This window comes from Durio zibethinus, chromosome 12 (assembly GCF_047325235.1).
Source record: "Durio zibethinus cultivar Kanyao isolate XHJ-2024 chromosome 12, ASM4732523v1, whole genome shotgun sequence".
NCBI lineage: Eukaryota > Viridiplantae > Streptophyta > Magnoliopsida > Malvales > Malvaceae > Durio > Durio zibethinus.
The window spans coordinates 2072803-2089900 of record NC_143173.1 but is presented as its reverse complement, the minus strand read 5'-3'; the positions used below and the strand labels follow the sequence as shown (position 1 = coordinate 2089900).

The 17098-nt window shown below is 32.3% G+C and overlaps 2 protein-coding genes and 1 pseudogene across 2 annotated transcripts; all 3 read left to right on the top strand.

The window, feature by feature from the left end:
- The first annotated feature begins 402 nt into the window (after window positions 1–402).
- LOC111296806 (ammonium transporter 1 member 2 pseudogene) lies at window positions 403–2164 on the top strand (annotated as a pseudogene).
- A 5292-nt stretch (window positions 2165–7456) lies between these two features.
- Window positions 7457–10643, top strand: LOC111297365 (uncharacterized). The gene is made up of 2 exons (XM_022892116.2): window positions 7457–7805; window positions 9663–10643. Exons 1-2 carry the CDS (start codon window positions 7476–7478, stop codon window positions 10194–10196), a joined length of 864 nt encoding a protein of 287 aa, XP_022747851.2. The 5' UTR covers window positions 7457–7475; the 3' UTR covers window positions 10197–10643.
- Window positions 10644–11740: 1097 nt separating this feature from the next.
- On the top strand, window positions 11741–16594 carry LOC111296649 (bifunctional TH2 protein, mitochondrial-like). The gene is made up of 6 exons (XM_022891045.2): window positions 11741–12333; window positions 13652–13760; window positions 14429–14719; window positions 14853–15267; window positions 15406–15669; window positions 15892–16594. Exons 1-6 carry the CDS (start codon window positions 12011–12013, stop codon window positions 16302–16304), a joined length of 1815 nt encoding a protein of 604 aa, XP_022746780.2. The 5' UTR covers window positions 11741–12010; the 3' UTR covers window positions 16305–16594.
- Window positions 16595–17098: the final 504 nt, after the last annotated feature.

Below are 17098 nucleotides of genomic sequence, written 5' to 3'. Positions count from 1 at the left end.
TGATTCTTATATTTGACAAAAATTCGATTATTTGTACTCGAGCTCGAGATATTTTATTAATTAAAATTATTAAAATATATTAAAATATAAAAATTTGGTTAAACTAACGAGCTACTCAAACTAGATATAAAAATATTCAAATTTTGCTCGATTAATAAGTCAAGCTACTCGAGTTCGAGCTCTACTCAATAATAATCGAATCAAATTTAAATTTTTTTCGAATCAAACTCCAATAATTTATAAATACTAATATATCTTTTACACTCCTAAAATTTCACTCCTAATTGCATCCAAATTTCAATTTTCTAACATTTGTTTAAATTATTTATATACTGTATACTATGAAACTTTCTTTAGGATTAATTATTAATTTTGAATATTCCAATTTGCCTCTAAGGTATACCAAAAAGAATAACACAATTTGTCATTGTCTCTAATTGATCTCCACCATTCTTTAAAACCTTAATACAAATAAAAAAAAAAAAAGAAATTTAGTTTGAAATCAAGTCTTTGATGTCCCTTAAGCGCTTTTAACTACTAGGCCAATGGCTTGGGAACATCTTCACCATTCTTTTCTCTTATATAATCAACCCTTAGCCAGCCTTTCTCTTCCCATCCCTCCTTTTCCTCTTCATTCCCACCATGGGTTCCCTCACTTGCAACGCCTTCGACCTCGTCCCCCTCATCTCCTCCTCCTCCTCCACCAATGCAACCGCCCTCGCCTCCTTCCTTTGCTCGCGTTTTTCCACCATCTCCAACCAACTGTCAGACGCCACTTACGCCATTGACAACACTTTCCTCCTCTTCTCCGCTTACCTAGTCTTCGCCATGCAACTCGGGTTTGCCATGCTCTGTGCTGGCTCAGTCAGGGCTAAGAACACCATGAACATCATGTTGACTAACGTACTTGACGCTGCTGCTGGTGCTCTCTCTTATTACCTCTTTGGTTTTGCCTTTGCCTTCGGTGACCCCTCCAATGGTTTCATTGGCCGCCATTTCTTTGGCCTTAAAGGTTACCCTTCACCCTCCGGTGATTATAGTTTTTTCCTTTATCAATGGGCTTTCGCCATAGGTGCAGCTGGGATTACCAGTGGGTCCATAGCTGAAAGAACCCAATTTGTAGCTTACCTCATTTACTCCTCCTTCCTAACCGGCTTCGTCTACCCCATCGTTTCACATTGGTTTTGGTCTGGTAATGGATGGGCCAGCCCGACCCGACCCGATAACCTTTTATTCGGATCGGGTGTGATTGACTTTGCCGGTTCGGGTGTGGTTCACATGGTTGGTGGCATTGCCGGTTTATGGGGTGCATTGATCGAAGGTCCAAGGATTGGCCGGTTCGACCGGGCAGGTCGGTCTGTAGCTTTACGTGGGCATAGTGCTTCGTTAGTTGTTCTTGGGACGTTCCTTTTGTGGTTCGGGTGGTACGGGTTTAACCCAGGTTCATTTTTGACCATCGTGAAAGCATACGGTGGTAGTGGGGGTTATTATGGACAACTGTCACGACAACATTGGCTGGGTGCACAGCTGCTCTTACAACCTTGTTCAGCAAGAGACTATTGGTTGGTCATTGGAACGTAATTGATGTCTGTAACGGTTTATTAGGGGGCTTTGCTGCAATCACCTCAGGGTGTTCAGTGGTAGAACCATGGGCTGCAATCATATGCGGCTTTGTAGCAGCATGGGTTCTAATTGGATTCAACATGCTTGCATCCAAATTAAAGTATGATGACCCACTAGAGGCAGCCCAATTACATGGGGGGTGTGGCGCATGGGGTTTACTCTTCACCGGCTTGTTTGCAACGGAAGGATACGTCAACGAGGTGTATCCGGGGCGGCCGGGAAGGCCAGGGGCTCAGATCATTGAGATTTTGGTCATACTAGGGTGGATCTCAGCCACTATGGGGCCACTCTTTTATGTGCTGAATAAGATGAAGTTGTTAAGGATTTCAAGACACGATGAAACCGCTGGGATGGACTTGACTAGGCATGGGGGATTTGCTTATATGTATCATGATGAGGAGGATCTTTCACTGAGGCCAGGGTTCATGATGACAAAAATTGAACCCACAAATGTAAGTCCTTCTTCAGAGGGTCAAAGATCACCCTCAAACATATGATCAATGTTTTCTCCTTGTAATTCTAAACTATTACATAAAAGTGCTGTACGTAAAATAATTATTGAGCTCAGGCAGATCCTTTTTTATTGGGTAGGAACTTAAACACAATTAGGCAAATATATATATATATATATATAAATTATAGCAAACTTGGATAAGAAAAGGAAGCAAAAATGACTGGACAAAAGAAAAGGAATGAAAATAATAAGATTGTTAGTTAGATTTGATTATTTATATATTAAATTTTATTTTTTTCGTGTTAAATATGTATAAAATATAAAAAATTTTATATCATAATTTATGTTCATACATCAAATACAAAATATTTTTTATTTTTTTAAAAAAATTTATATATAATTTTTATCAATTTTAAATTATCATAAAAAACTTTTTATATTATTTTTATATTGCAGTTAAAATTATAAGGTCGATTGCCATTAATATATAAACTTAGATCATGAAATTCCTACAGACATGGAAAAAAAAAAAAATAGAAGGTTTTGATCAACGTAAGCCCATCATTACTCCATTCTGTTTTTCAGAAGGAACTAACTCCATATTTGATAGACAATATGGAGAATCAATGCTTGATTTGGCCAAATTATACGTTTCAAACACCATGCCAACATAAGCTAGTAAGTTACTTATCTTTGGCATTTAAAGCCAACACATCATTAAAATGAGACATCAAATAAATTTAAAATTTAATTTCAGCATTAAATTTTTTTTTTTATTTAGATGACAACTTCTTTTGTATAAAAAAAATAACTAACCTATGCCGTGATGCCAATTATTTCCATGATTTCTTCCTTAAGAGAGCATTTCTTGCCAAAGAATTTATTCCCCAATCCAATAAAATTAATAGTGCCAAATTTTTGCTCAAACTTCTCTCTATAAAAGCAGTTTTCCCCCATTGTTGTTTCTTTTTGTTTTTCACATTTTCTTGCTTTCTCATAATGTTTATTAAGATCCAGTGATCAGTTGAACGATTGTCACTTAGTACTTTATAGGTTACTTAGAGATAAGCTCTGTTGCTGGAAAGTTATTGGAAAGTTCCCTCTTAGTTGGAAAAGAATGTGAGAACTTCAAAAACAAAAACATCCCAAGTAAATTGGACTTTCTAAGAATGATTTCGACACCTGGTCGATCCATCCCTTTTAATGTACTTTCTTTCAAGTTACATCGCCAACTCCATGTTACTCTAAATCTGGAATGTCATTTTATTTAGTTTACCTTTCCAGATTCCAAATCAGTGGCTCACTACAAATCTCACATGAAATAATTCTTGCAAGATATATATATATATATATATATGTATATATGTAAAAGATGGATTGTTCTAAGTTTTTAACCATCTTTAGTTGTTTCTATTTCCTAAGGACTGCTTTGACTACGTGGTCAAAAAGATTTTCATCGTGTCGTGCGTATCATTTTATGATTAGACGCATCCAAATGAAGTATTAATCACATTTCTTTTCAACTAAATTATGTACAGATTCATTGCTAATGCTTAGTTCATTTGGTCGGAGGGCCGAGGGCTGGAAAAGAAATCTCCAACCTTCAACCCAGTCCAAACCCTCAAAACTCGATTAGTTCAGCCGACTTGATTTTATAATTATTAAAAAATCAACAACTTTAATTCGAAGTAAACTTAATTCAAACCTAAAATGATCCAAACCTAATTACTTTTTGAATTATAGGATAAAATGTGAATGCCATAAATCCCCTGCCAAGTTCCAACTCCCAAACCTATTGGAAAATATTTTAATCATGAGACTGAATGGATCACAAAAAGGCCTGTAGTTTGTCATTGTTAACAAGTCAGAAGCTAGAGCACGACTGTGAATCATCAGCAAGCGCTCGAGTGATGGGATTTCTAAGGTTGTAAAAATTTTCAGCAAGAAAATCTTTGAATTTGAGTTTGTCCCTACAAAAAAATCCGTCCTCATAAAAATGCTTCCATAGACTGAAGCATAGGAGATTCATTTGTGCTCCCATATTTGTTGTTTTTATCACTTGTCCAGCAGAGAGTTTTTGAGTGGCCCAAAGTTCTGCAATCCGCTCCAACTTTCTTTTTCTTTGTTCTGTTCTGTTTTTTTTTTTTTTTTAATGAAGAAGAAGGGTTTGTACGATTATTAACCTGGTTTCTATGCCCCTGAAAGAAGATGGTGGCTTGAGAATTGTAACAAGAAAAAAAAAAGAAAACAGTAATGGTCATTGCAGGATTTGTTATGAACCAGCAATTATGTTGTCACATTTTGCTTGTGTCAATTGTAAGAACAATTTTTTTTATGGTTGAAATTTTTTATATTTTCTGGATTATCATCTTGTCCAAAGTGTGAGAACGGTAATGGTCAAAGTTTTGAGCTATATCAACTTGTTATCCAAATTCCAACATTGTTTTCAATGGAAATTCACACTGAAATCTCCAAATTTATTTACCATTAGTCAGTATTTTCTCCTCAGGAAAATCAGTTGCCATATTGATCACACATGATGGAACATTTCAATTTCTGTACGACTTTTCTGCATCACCCTCTACTCCAGCTATCATACGCATTGTTATTGATTTTGTCAAGCATCCCAGTGTCCTTGTCTGATCAGATCAAGAACACTTGGGTTTTTTATGATTACCGATCTATGATCCTATTTGAGAGCTTCGGATTTGGCAAAAATGGCCATGCATGGACACCGAGACATCAAAACACACGATTCAACCATTCTTTTATGGGATTTTTCATAGCTAATATCCCTTCATTTTGAAGCATTTGGAATAAAGGCTTTGGTGTTTTATCATGCTGGTATTCAAAGCTCGTATTCAAGTTTGAAAATTAAACCTCACTGCTAAAACTTATAGCGGTTGTCTCAAAATCGATGACCCTAATGCATATAATATGGCATTGGGAAACTGTCAGCCAGAATTCAAAGTGTCAATGCATGTTCATACGGAAAGGTACCAACCAAAGTGCCTTGAAATGGTTTGTGCCTCAGGACAAAATCAAATACATAATGTTGTTCATTGTGATAGTCCTGATAGGAAACAGGCTGGTCATTCCTGAAACCACACCTTCAAGATCCCGAAAAACATGTTTTGATGACACTAATCCCTGATTTACAGATTCTTGAAAACATAGCTTATGTAGTTATCAGCGAAACCTGGCCAGCGACAAGAGACTGGATGACTTGGAACCAACTGTTCTTGTTGATTGATATTGCTTGTTGTTGTGTAGTGTTGTTTTTGCAACCATTTGGTCAATAAGAAGCCTGAGGGAAGCATCAAAGACAGATGGAAAGGCAGCTAAGAACCTGGAAAATTTGATAGTTTTCAAGCAGTTTTATATAGTGATGATAGTGTATTTGTACTTCAAATGTTGGAACAAGAATAGCTTTTTGTTGTGAGACTAATAGTAATAATGTGGTATTAAACTTCAGTTCTAGTTTTGTAGGGAAGAACTTCTATGAAATTTAAGGGAAATTTCTAATTTTTTTTTATCAAGAATGATTAAATAAAAATTTTAATAAAAAATTCAAATCAATACATTAATAATGTTAACAAAAATATCAATAATATGTAAAAATATTATTAAAAATATTATTTATAATTAAATTTGATTAGTATTTATTTAAAAGTAAAACTTCTATTAAAATTCTTACTAAGAATACTTATTTAACAAACATAGCAAAATTTATTAAATTTTTTTTAAAATTTGCACACTAGATTTATGTAATAAAAAATTTTAATTTATCGATTTTTATTTTAGATTTTAATTTTTATTTAATCAGTTTTAGCATAAAATTTTACAAATTTTACTTAACAAATTTTATTTAAATCTTTCTAAAATTTTGCATATCAATTCAAGAGAAAAAAAAAGCCTTAAGAATCAAATTTCAGAATTTTTTTGTATCTTATATGTACCAGTTTTCTTCTTTAAAAAAAAAAAAAAAAAAACCTGAAAATTTATGATTTAATTTCATTATTTCTTTTTTCCTATGCTCAAAATCAAATTTCAGCATCTGTTTTTCTTTTTGGATAAAAAAAACCAATCTTTCAATTAAATCATTTAATCCTAACTTTTTTTAAAAAAAGTATTTCAATGTCTTTAAATAAAGTATATATACTAATATATATATTTTTTTGTATATTTACTTAGTTACAATAATCACTTTATTATTAAACACATTGAACAACTTTGTGATAGATTCATTGCATAGTTTTATTAAAAAGTTTACTTTCACGTGAAGGTATAAATGATATATCAGTACTCATAAATTATTCAAATTTGATTCAAATAAATTTGAATTCGGCTTGATTATTATTAAATCGAACTCGAATTCAAATAGTTCGACTCATTGATCAAGTCAAGTTCGAACATTCTTATACCCAACTTGAATAGCTCACAAGTCTAATTGAACTTTTATATTTAAATATATTTTTATTATTTTAATTAATAAAATATCTTCAACTCGAACTCAAGTTCGAATACAAATAATCAAGATAAGCTTTAATCGAATATAAAAATCGAGCTTATTTTTACATATTAATCGAGTGAGTTTGAATAGCTTAATTTCTACCTCAAGTCGAGCTTGAGCTAAAAAAATAAAACTCGATCGAGTTCAAATCAAGTTTTAAGTCTTGAATTTTGCTCACGAGTCTAATCGAATTTTTATATTTAAATATATTTTTATTATTTTAATTAATAAAATATCTCGAACTCAAGTTCGAGTACAAATAATCAAGATAAGCTTTAATCAAATATAAAAATTGAGCTTATTTTTACATATTAATCAAGTAAGTTTGAATAGTTTAATTTTTATCTCAAGTTGAGCTTGAGCTAAAAAAATAAAACTCGATTGAATTCGAATCAAATTTTGAGTTTTGAATTTTGAATCGAGTTTAAGCTCGAATTTAATACTGTATTGGCTTGAACTTAAATGATTATACCTTCACTTTCACGATGTGATTTTTTTAAAATAAAAAAATTATAATTTAAAAATAAAAATAAATTACCAATGTTTCTATTTAAATTTAAAATAAAAAATTATTAAATAATGAAATAATGTAATTAAATTTCCGATTCAACTTCTTCTTTCATATTTTAAAATAATTATAAAATACAAATAACATATATTTATATATAGAATTTAAAATTTTTAAATTAAATAGAGGTTATAAAGAAAATAAAATCACTTTATTAAACAACACCTAAATTATGGTCTAAATTTCTTTTTAAAAAATAAAATTAAAAATTTTTTACTCAAAATTCAATTTTTATTTAAAAAAAAAAACTTTATAACAAACAATTTTTTAGTAATAAAAATCTTTTTAGGCAATAACGTATAAAATGAAATTGAGAAATGAAATTATCCAAACCAATGGGAACTCAGCTTCTCCTCTTCCTTAAACTTCCAGCTCCACCTCTCACTCCGCTCCCTCTTTCCAACCTTAACAAATCCTTAAACACCACCACCACCACCACCACCACCACCACCACCGTCTTACGCTGCAATTCCACTGGGTCACACCGTACAGGTAGACAGTTCAGATTCGATCCTCAAAACTCCGCTGATGATGATGATGAGTTCGAGTTCAGCAGCGCCACGAAGCAGAGGATTTGGTGGACTGACTTCGATGATTACGATGATGTCTGGGACTTTGATGAGGATGATGAGTTCTGGGTTTTTAAGGTAACCAAAAATTATCTATTAAAAAGTTCTTTATTTTATTTTCAGTGATTAAGCTTTGTAGGGTTGTTGAGAGAATTGATTGAATTTAGATGAAGATAAGATTACTATTAAAAATAAACTAAAGGGTTTTTACGACGGGTTGATAATTGGGTAACGGGAAATGATGTGAATTTGAAAAAAAATAAATAAATTTAAGATGTGTTTGATACACAAGATTATGATAGAATATGATAAGATAATATTATAAATAGAATTAACCTTTCTTTCTTTTTTTTTAATCAACTGCAACTGCTCTCTATATGATCTTCACTTTTAAATTTATTTTATTTTAGATTTTTTCTCCTGTTATAATGCAAATTCATTTTTCAACACAAAAATTAGATTCGAATAACTTTTTAAAAGGTTAAAAAATTATTAACTTCTAATCTCAAAGTTTTAATTTTATTCTTTTAATGATATATTCTATTTTTCTTGTTTTGATAAAAAAATATATTATTTAGCAATTGGTTTATTTGTGGTTTTTTAAATCATTCACAATTTTAAGTAAAATGATTTATTTGATGTAATATGTTTCTTTGTACACTTGTTTATGAATTGATAAAATTTATAATTTTGTAAGTTATTTTTAGTATTTTTTTTTTGTATATATTTATATTGACAATATATACAGTAGTTTACATATGAAGAAAAAAAATAAAATTTAGTATGATATTAATTGGCATCCTCAAAATCAAAATCACGATCTGTCACTAAAATAATCCTCTCCACTTTGGAAGCATTGAATCATCTTATACTAAGAGAATGATTAATCTTTCACGTAATCTTATCCCTTCCTTTAGATACAAACCAAACATAATATTAAGATGATTATCATCATATCTTATCATTATCTTATACACTAAACATGACCTTAGGGTTTGAAACATCTAGTCGAGAAAGAAATGAAGATTTAGCCTTGAGACTTAGCTCAGTTGTTCATGTCGTCACCCTTAAAAGAGATGGTATTGGTATCTAATAGATATGAGGTTCAAATCTCAACACGTTTAAGTAGTCCATAATCCCTATTCTTATGTTAGGCTGTGACTTCTTTTATACAGAAAAATTTTTAGCCTTGAGAAGTACTATTGAAGGAAGGATTCTTGGTTAGAAGATTGTGAGTTGTTATCATGTAGGAGGAAAGCATGTCCTCCTGTAAACTTTTTTTCTCTCTGTTTCTCATTTTGTTGATTCTGGTGGACATTTATAGAAATGGGGATATTTGAAAGTTATTGTACAATTGGGTTAATTTCTCATTATTGGAAAGAATTTTCGGAGGATATGGGGATATTTCTAGCATATTGCATATTGTCAAGCTGTAATGGATACATGGAAAAAATATTGCATATATTGCTATATGCAATGTATGTAGTTGATATGAAAGAACAAGCTTACTGACTTTAACATTGGTGGTGAGTGAGTTTCTGTGACTGAAAATCTTTCTTTGCATCATCTGCAGTATCATATTCCGAGCAAGGGTCGTCTAATGAGCCAAAGTGAATTTTAATTTTTAAATGCTTTAATGAAGATAAAGATTTATCAAATAGGACTGTTTAGCTTCGTTTTTCTTCTTCATAAGAAGGAAGTATTGATACACATTTTCAGAGAAAAATGGAAAATATGGTAACAAATTCCGAAATTTTCTACCTTATTTGGAGTAGTTGAAATTTTAAAATTTGTTATAATATGTATATTCCTTTAATTCATTGTAAAGTAAACAGGTTTCATTTGTTTACATACCAAAATTTCTTCATGATATAATGTGGACTTCATTCTTTCTGATGATGGTAATGTACTTATCTTAGAGATTGTTACATACAGGCATTTAGAGCTTTTGGCTGGATGCTACCAGCCATTGCCATATCGTTGCTGCTAGGAACAGGCCCCAATGCTTTTATCATGGCATTAGCAGTTCCACTAGGGCAGTCAGCACTTTCACTTGTGTTCGATAAGGTTTCAGGAAGAGAGAGTAAGAGATGGAAATCCACGTCCAGGCCGAAGACCAGGAAGAAACATTTTACAAGGGCTGCTAGTAACATGAGAACAAACAAGGGAAAACAAGATTCAAATACGACTGGTGGAGAGAAGGCAAGTTATAGCTCCTGGTTGAATACAGATGGTGGTTTACGTGATAAGGGTGCCAAGAGAGTTCCAAAGTTTGGTGGATGGGATCAACTGGATGATCAAGTGGAGACCCAAAAAAGGGCACCAAGTCAAAAGGGAAATGGACTACCAAAGCAACAAAAGAAGGGTAAATTTAGTAGGATAGGGAGAGTCAGAGAAACACCATTGCTGCTGAGGTTGTTGATTGCTGTTTTCCCATTCTTGGGCTCTTGGACAAGGTTCCTTCTCTGATTTTGTACTGCCAGAACACCGTCCCCGTATAGAGGGAAGGAAGAATTATGAATTTTTCATGCCTATAATACTGCTGCTTAGCCACCTTTGACGGACTTAAGGAAGCAAATACAATGGGACGCTACCAAGAAACAGTTCGAGGCAGAAATTAACTTGGGAAGGTAAAGGAAATTTAGTCAGCAATGTCTTCCCTTCCCTTCCCATACCATTTTCACGCATATATCTTGCTTTGCATCCTTTTATGGTCCATGTCAAGGCTTGTTCTCCATGTCCTAGCTAGAAGATGAAACCTTATAACTGCATATTAGTAGGATAATACACTTTCATCTCTCTCTCTCCAGCTCCCCCTTTCCTGATCAGGGATACAAGGAGGAGATGTTGAAATGTAATCATTGGCGATGTTGTATCAATCAATGGACTATGATCTTTGCCCCTTCCTCTGTTCCACTGCCATTCCCATTCCTGGATAAGTCCTAAACCCTTGTTTGTTAGTCCAATTAGGATAAGGACTTGAGTTCTAATTCTAAATGGAGTCACTGCCAAGCCTGCCTTCACTCATCTCTACCCAGTCCCCATTGCTTGGATGCTTCCCCTTGTTGGTTGGAGAACGAGCTTATGTGGGGCATAGAATCTGTTTTTTGGGGCATTAGAAAGATCTATATTTAAAAACAATAACGTATTTATCAATTTTATCTATGGATGATGGTGAAAAGTACTTAGGAACAAATTTTAAGGGTGTTCACTGAAATTTTTTTTCAATTTTTTTTATTTTTTTTATTTTTCAAACTTAAAGAGATTTTTATGGACATCCATCCGGTAACATAATCTTTCTCTACTCAAAACAAGTCCAAAGTCCGAAGAAACCAATCAACAAAAGTTCAAATACTACGAAATGATATAACACGAAAATAATATAAATAAAAATATAAAGTAATACGATTTAAAATTTTAGTAAAAATTATAAATAAATTTAATAAAATAAAAAATATATTTTTTATATTTTCATATCAATACGAATTGTGATACGTAATTTTTATATAAAATATAATATAAATATATAAATTTTTAATATTTTACACGATATAAATACATGAATTATTAGATCTATGCAAAGTTTAATGTGATTTTTTGATTTTTTTTTCTCTCAAAAATGTTTTATTTGTAAATCAAGTCCATCCATAAAGAAATATGAACTTGAAAAAATAGAAATTCAACTAACATTCACATTAAATAAAGTAAGAGTTTAATTAGTCCAATAATAACAATAATTTAATACTTAACTAATTCAGCTTCTTAAAAATTTTTTTAATATTTTTTTTGTCAAAAACTTTAATTGAGGTTTTTATATAAATTTTAATAAAAAGAAAAAGTATTAAATTAACATCTATTGTTGTGATAGTACTTTAACATCAAGTTATACCATTGTATTTATTACTACACAATCTTTAATAATAAACATTAACCACGAATTTAATTAAAAAATTAATTCGATTAATTCATGTTATTATTCTTAAAAGGTAATCACGAATTTTAATTTTTAACAATTTTAATTTTTTTTATTTTAATGTGCAAGTTTATTTATAAAAAAATATTAAATACTTTAATCGTGCTAAAAAAACAACCAAATAAAACTGATAAAAAAAGTGTAAAACTACGCCCATTTAGGAAAAAAATGTAAAATGTCCAAAACCGTTAAAATAAAAAGTTAAAAAAAAAAAAAATCACAAGTACATTCGTTCGGTTTTCACACTATCGCCGTCCGCATTACCAATAAAACTATAAAAGCAACTGCCAACGCACTCTCCGTTTCTTTCATGAGCTTACTCTCTTCTTGCTCTCTCTACTCAATCAAAACCCTCTTCCAACTGTGCCAATCCCACCACCGAGTTCACTCATCGACTCCTCCACCAACTCAAAGATTGTCAAGTCCAATGGCGATCCCTCCAAGTGTTGCCTCCTCCTTTATCCACACCGAGGGGGGTCTAGCAACAAGTCTCTGGAAAAAGTTTCGTAAAGAATCATTGTTCTCTCTTTACTCGCCTTTTGCTGTTTCTTTGGCTTCTGGGACTCTCAAGATCGACACCTTTCGTCATTGTATTGCCCAGGATGTTCACTTTCTCAAAGCCTTTGCTCAAGCGTGAGTCCTTTTCTTTTCCTTAAAGTCTTTTTGATAGATTTTTCAATCTGGGTTTTTGTTTGTTTTGGAGAATGTATCCTTGGGTTTTCTTCTAATCTTCTATTTGTTAAGAAAATGTAGTTACAAGTCACAAGCTTAAGTTTTTAGCCTTCTTTTTCCTTTCTTGCTGGGTTTCCTTTGTTTTTAATTTTGTGATCTTTTACATTAATTTTATCTTTTTTTTTTTGGATAATAGAATCTTGTGTTTCTTTTTCTTTTTCTTTAATCTGATTCTAGTTGCTAAAGGCGTGTACTCTAGGAATGTAAGGCTTTTTTTTTTTTTTTATGCATTTTGCTTTTATTATTTGCTTATTTGCTATTATTCTGTGGTTGCTTTGAAGGTGTGAGAAGAGGGAAGGGAATTGGAATCTCAATGTTGGATTTTGCCTATGCAGATTGATATTTCCTTTTAATGGTAATTGGTTGAGTATCTTTAGGTTGCATGCACAGTTTAGTTAGAAGAAAAAGAAAAAGAATCTTTTGAGTTTTAAGAATCTTTTGAGTTTTAAAGATCTTTTTTTGTACATCTGAATTAGATATTTATGAATTGGTTAATTTGCTATATTAATATGAATTGACATGATGTTGAAATGATATGGAGTTCTATTTTTTTCTTATTATTCTTTTCTGATTGAAGGTTTATGTAGAATTGGTTTGATAAATTTGCCCATGTTGAGTTGCATTTAATTGAAAACTAAAAGATAATTGAAGAACTGTCATATAATTTTCAACTCTTAGGTAGTATGGAAATGCTGTATGTCCATGCTTTCTTGCTGATATTCTGTTTAATGGAAAGCATCATGATTTTTGCATCATCTTGTTGAGTCGTGAAAAGGCAAAATTTGGGATAGTAAACTGAGATTCTTTTCTATGAATCTCTGTTGATGTTTGAGCATTGAATTTCTATTTTAAGATTGGTATAGCTATTTCCCAACCCCTTCCTAGTTATTGGTTGCAGAGAAAGTGTAGGAAAAGAAGATGAATGAAAATTTAATTTCTAAGCGCCATTTGGTTGCTTAAGTAATTATTCGGATGTTTATTTTCTCTTCTCTTTGTTTGCTTTCTCAGCAACCAATTGGAGGGTTATATTGTTATTATTTGGGGAAAAAAGTAATTACATTGGTTGAGGTGAGTTTCAGTTTCCAGAATTTAAATTGACCTTTAGTGGTCTATTAAACAGAATGTCTTTTTCTCTAAGCTAGTTTTAATTAGAATTGCCTTGTGCTGTTTATAAGTAGGTCCTTAATTGATTTCTTGTTTTTTACAATCTGGGTTTTAGGTATGAATTGGCAGAAAACTTTGCAGATGATGATGATGGAAAGTCAGCAATCTCTGAGTTAAGGGAAGGTGTCTTGAAGCAGCTAAAAAAGCACAATTCTTTTGTACAAGTATGATGAAAATATTCTTCTTTTCTGTTGCTTAGTACATCTTAATTATTGGAAAAGTTAAGATGAAAAATGGAAATTGAATTTCACTTTGTTTTGCCATGGCCTGTAGATTTATAAAATATTGTATTGCCAACTAGTTAAAACAGGATTTACTAGGAAAACATTGGTGTCTAGGAGATGCTACCTTGGGTCCAACTGGCATATGATATCATCTCCGATAGAACTTTAATCCAGAGTTTTTGTACCAAATCAGTCTTGATAATATCTGGCACTTGCTATTTATTTTTATTATTCAATTCTTTATTGACATGAAAGGTCCATTGCTTGGATTTCATTTCCACCTTTTTTTTCTGATGATATAGAGGGCTTGCTTATGAATTATTTGGTCCTTTTGGTGGATGACAAATTTCAATTGGATGAGGACTGGACTTTGATATGATAAGCCCTGCAAATCATCACTCAGAGAAATCTTATAAAGAGATTTGCGGAAACTATCAGACTTGTTTGAATAGTTACTATCTGCCTTGTTAATTGTTATGCTGTTTACAATACCATGAAGCTTCGTCTACTCTATAAGGTAGTTACTTAATAATCCATATGCATACGAGTATCTCCTTAGTTCATGTCTTGAAGGATATCCTCTTGGTCTGATTGGTGGAGCTCTGCAGGAGTGGGGTTCTGACTGTGTTAAAGAAAGCCCTGTCAATTCTGCAACATTAAAGTACACGGAATTCTTACTGGCAACAGCTTCTGGGAAGATTGAAGGACTAACAGATCTAGGAGCACTTGCTACTCCGTTTGAGAAAACAAAAATTGCAGCTTACACTCTAGGGGTCATGACACCTTGCATGAGGCTGTATGCCTTTTTGGGTAGGGAGTTTCGGGCACTTCTAAAACCCAATGAGCGTGATCACCCATACAAAAAGTGGATTGAGAATTATTCTTCTGAAAGTTTTCAGGTATCATTATTGCATTCATTGTTTCTAGAGGTCAACTTGATTATAATATACTTATTACAGTCTCAGAGGAAAATTTTATTAAATAAATGACCTTTTAAATCCTAAGGCTCAACTATTGATTCTTTGAATTTAGGCATCAGCTCAGCAGACTGAAGACGCGCTGGATAAACTTAGTGTCTCTTTGACAGGCGAGGAACTAAACATCATTGAGAAGCTTTATCACCAAGCCATGAAACTTGAAATAGAATTCTTCTACGCACAGCCACTTACTCAGCCCACTGTTGTTCCTCTGACTAAGGAGCATGACCTCACACAAGATCATCTAATGATATTCTCTGATTTTGATCTTACTTGCACAGTTATTGATTCATCCGCCATGTTGGCAGAGATAGCAATAATAACAGCCCCCACATCTGATCAGAGTGAACTGGAAGGTCAAATTGCTAGGATGTCATCTGCCGACCTGAGGAATACCTGGGATCTGCTTTCCACGCAATACACAGAAGAGTATGAACAATGCATAAAAAGCATTTTGCCCTCTGAGAAAGGTACTGCAATATACTGCGATGACCATTTAAAGTTTAAACCATATACTTAATCTTCAACAAAAAAAAAAAAAAAAAAACCCTGGATAACATTTCAATTTGCTCCTCTGCTATTGACTTTTACTTCCTGTGGTTTTACAGCGGAGTTCAACTATGAAGCTCTGCATAAAGCTCTTGAGCAAGTCTCCGACTTTGAGAAAAGGGCAAATTCTAGAGTGATTGAGTCAGGGGTACTTAAGGGTCTAAAACTTGAAGACATTAAACGCGCTGGTGAACTAATGATTCTTCAAGATGGTTGCATTAGTTTCTTTCAGAAAATTGTAAAGAATGAAAATCTTAATGCCAATATCCATGTGATTTCTTATTGTTGGTGTGGTGATCTCATCAGGGCAGCTTTTTCTTCGGGTATGTTCGTTTGCTCTTTATTATAATTAGGCAAACAGCTTTTTTTTCCATCATCTTCTGCTTCTATCTTGTCAGTTGCTTTGGCTGCAATTTTGAGTGTCATGCAATTTAATGATTTCATGTCTCTTGAGAAACTGAATGTCTGAATTTATCCCAGCTGCTAATACTGATAGAAAGTCTATTACCAAGTGATTATTTTCTTTATTCATTCATTTGAAGCAGGGGGTTTAGATGTTCTCAACATCCATACAAATGAGTTCAATTTCGAAGAATCGGTATCCACAGGTGAAATTGTTACGAAGGTGCAATCTCCCATTGACAAGATTCAAGCTTTCAATGATATCTTACAAGACTGTAGCAATGACAGAAATATCCTGACGGTTTACATTGGAGACACAGTAGGTGATTTGCTTTGTCTGCTGAAAGCAGATATTGGTATTGTGATTGACTGTAGTTCAAGCCTAAGGAGACTTGGGCGTCGGTATGGTGTTTCTTTTGTCCCATTGCTGCCTGCCCTGGTTGAGAAACAGAAGCAATATGCTGAAGGAAGCTCTTGTATTTGGAAAGGGAAATCTGGAATTCTTTACACTGTCACTAGTTGGACTGATATTAATGCCTTCTTTTTGGGGTGGTAGAATCTTTTCTTTTTCTTTGTTTTTTTCCCACCCATCATCTTCATGTTAGTTAGGACAGATGAAGCAATCATTTGTACAGAGAAGGATTTACAATGAGGGCAGCATTCATTTGTACAGAGAAGGATTTACAATGGGGGCAGCAATCCAAAAAAAAAACCGTTTGATAGTATTGGGCTGCCTCCATTGAAATCTAAAAGGAAAAAATTTTTTTTTTGACAAATTGTGTAATTACCACAAGTTTAATTGAAGTTTTGATTTTGCTCCCACAGAATTTCAATTAGCTAGTATCACATTTTAAATTTGAGTAGTGTAATATTTACATAACTTGCAAACTATTTTAGAAAATTTTTAAGAAAATTTAGTAGTAGTATTTTTTTGTATTAAAAACATAATTTTATTAGCACATCAACATTAGCATTTTCTGACTAAATCTTTGGTGGAATTGGAAAGTTTGTGATTTTAATATTTCATGTATTTAATTAAAGGCTTGATTACCATAAAACTTGCTATTGTATTTGATAGTATTACTTCTTAATATACCAGCAAAGATCAAACACCCTAAAACATATTTTTGTTTGAAAAAACAAAAATTAAAAATTAATTTTAAAATCATTGTTTATAGACTGAAATTTTTTCTGGCCAAAAAAATTTTAAAATTTATTTAATCATTTTTTATTTGAAATTTTAAGAACTTTACATAACTAATCTTAAATATTTTCTTAATAATCAAAATGCCATGGATAAAAAGTCTTTGAATTTGACTTCTAGATAGTAAGACATATAGGAATTTGACA

What these genes read in the sequence shown, in the direction of transcription:
- LOC111297365 (XM_022892116.2), top strand. Translation starts at nt 7,476, where the DNA reads ATGAAATTATCCAAACCAATGGGAACTCAGCTTCTCCTCTTCCTTAAA. An exon ending in ATGAGTTCTGGGTTTTTAAG is followed by an intron (nt 7,806 to 9,662) that starts GTAACCAAAAAT and finishes TGTTACATACAG; the next exon opens with GCATTTAGAGCTTTTGGCTG.
- LOC111296649 (XM_022891045.2), top strand. Translation starts at nt 12,011, where the DNA reads ATGAGCTTACTCTCTTCTTGCTCTCTCTACTCAATCAAAACCCTCTTC. An exon ending in CATTTTGCCCTCTGAGAAAG is followed by an intron (nt 15,268 to 15,405) that starts GTACTGCAATAT and finishes GTGGTTTTACAG; the next exon opens with CGGAGTTCAACTATGAAGCT. An exon ending in CAGGGCAGCTTTTTCTTCGG is followed by an intron (nt 15,670 to 15,891) that starts GTATGTTCGTTT and finishes CATTTGAAGCAG; the next exon opens with GGGGTTTAGATGTTCTCAAC.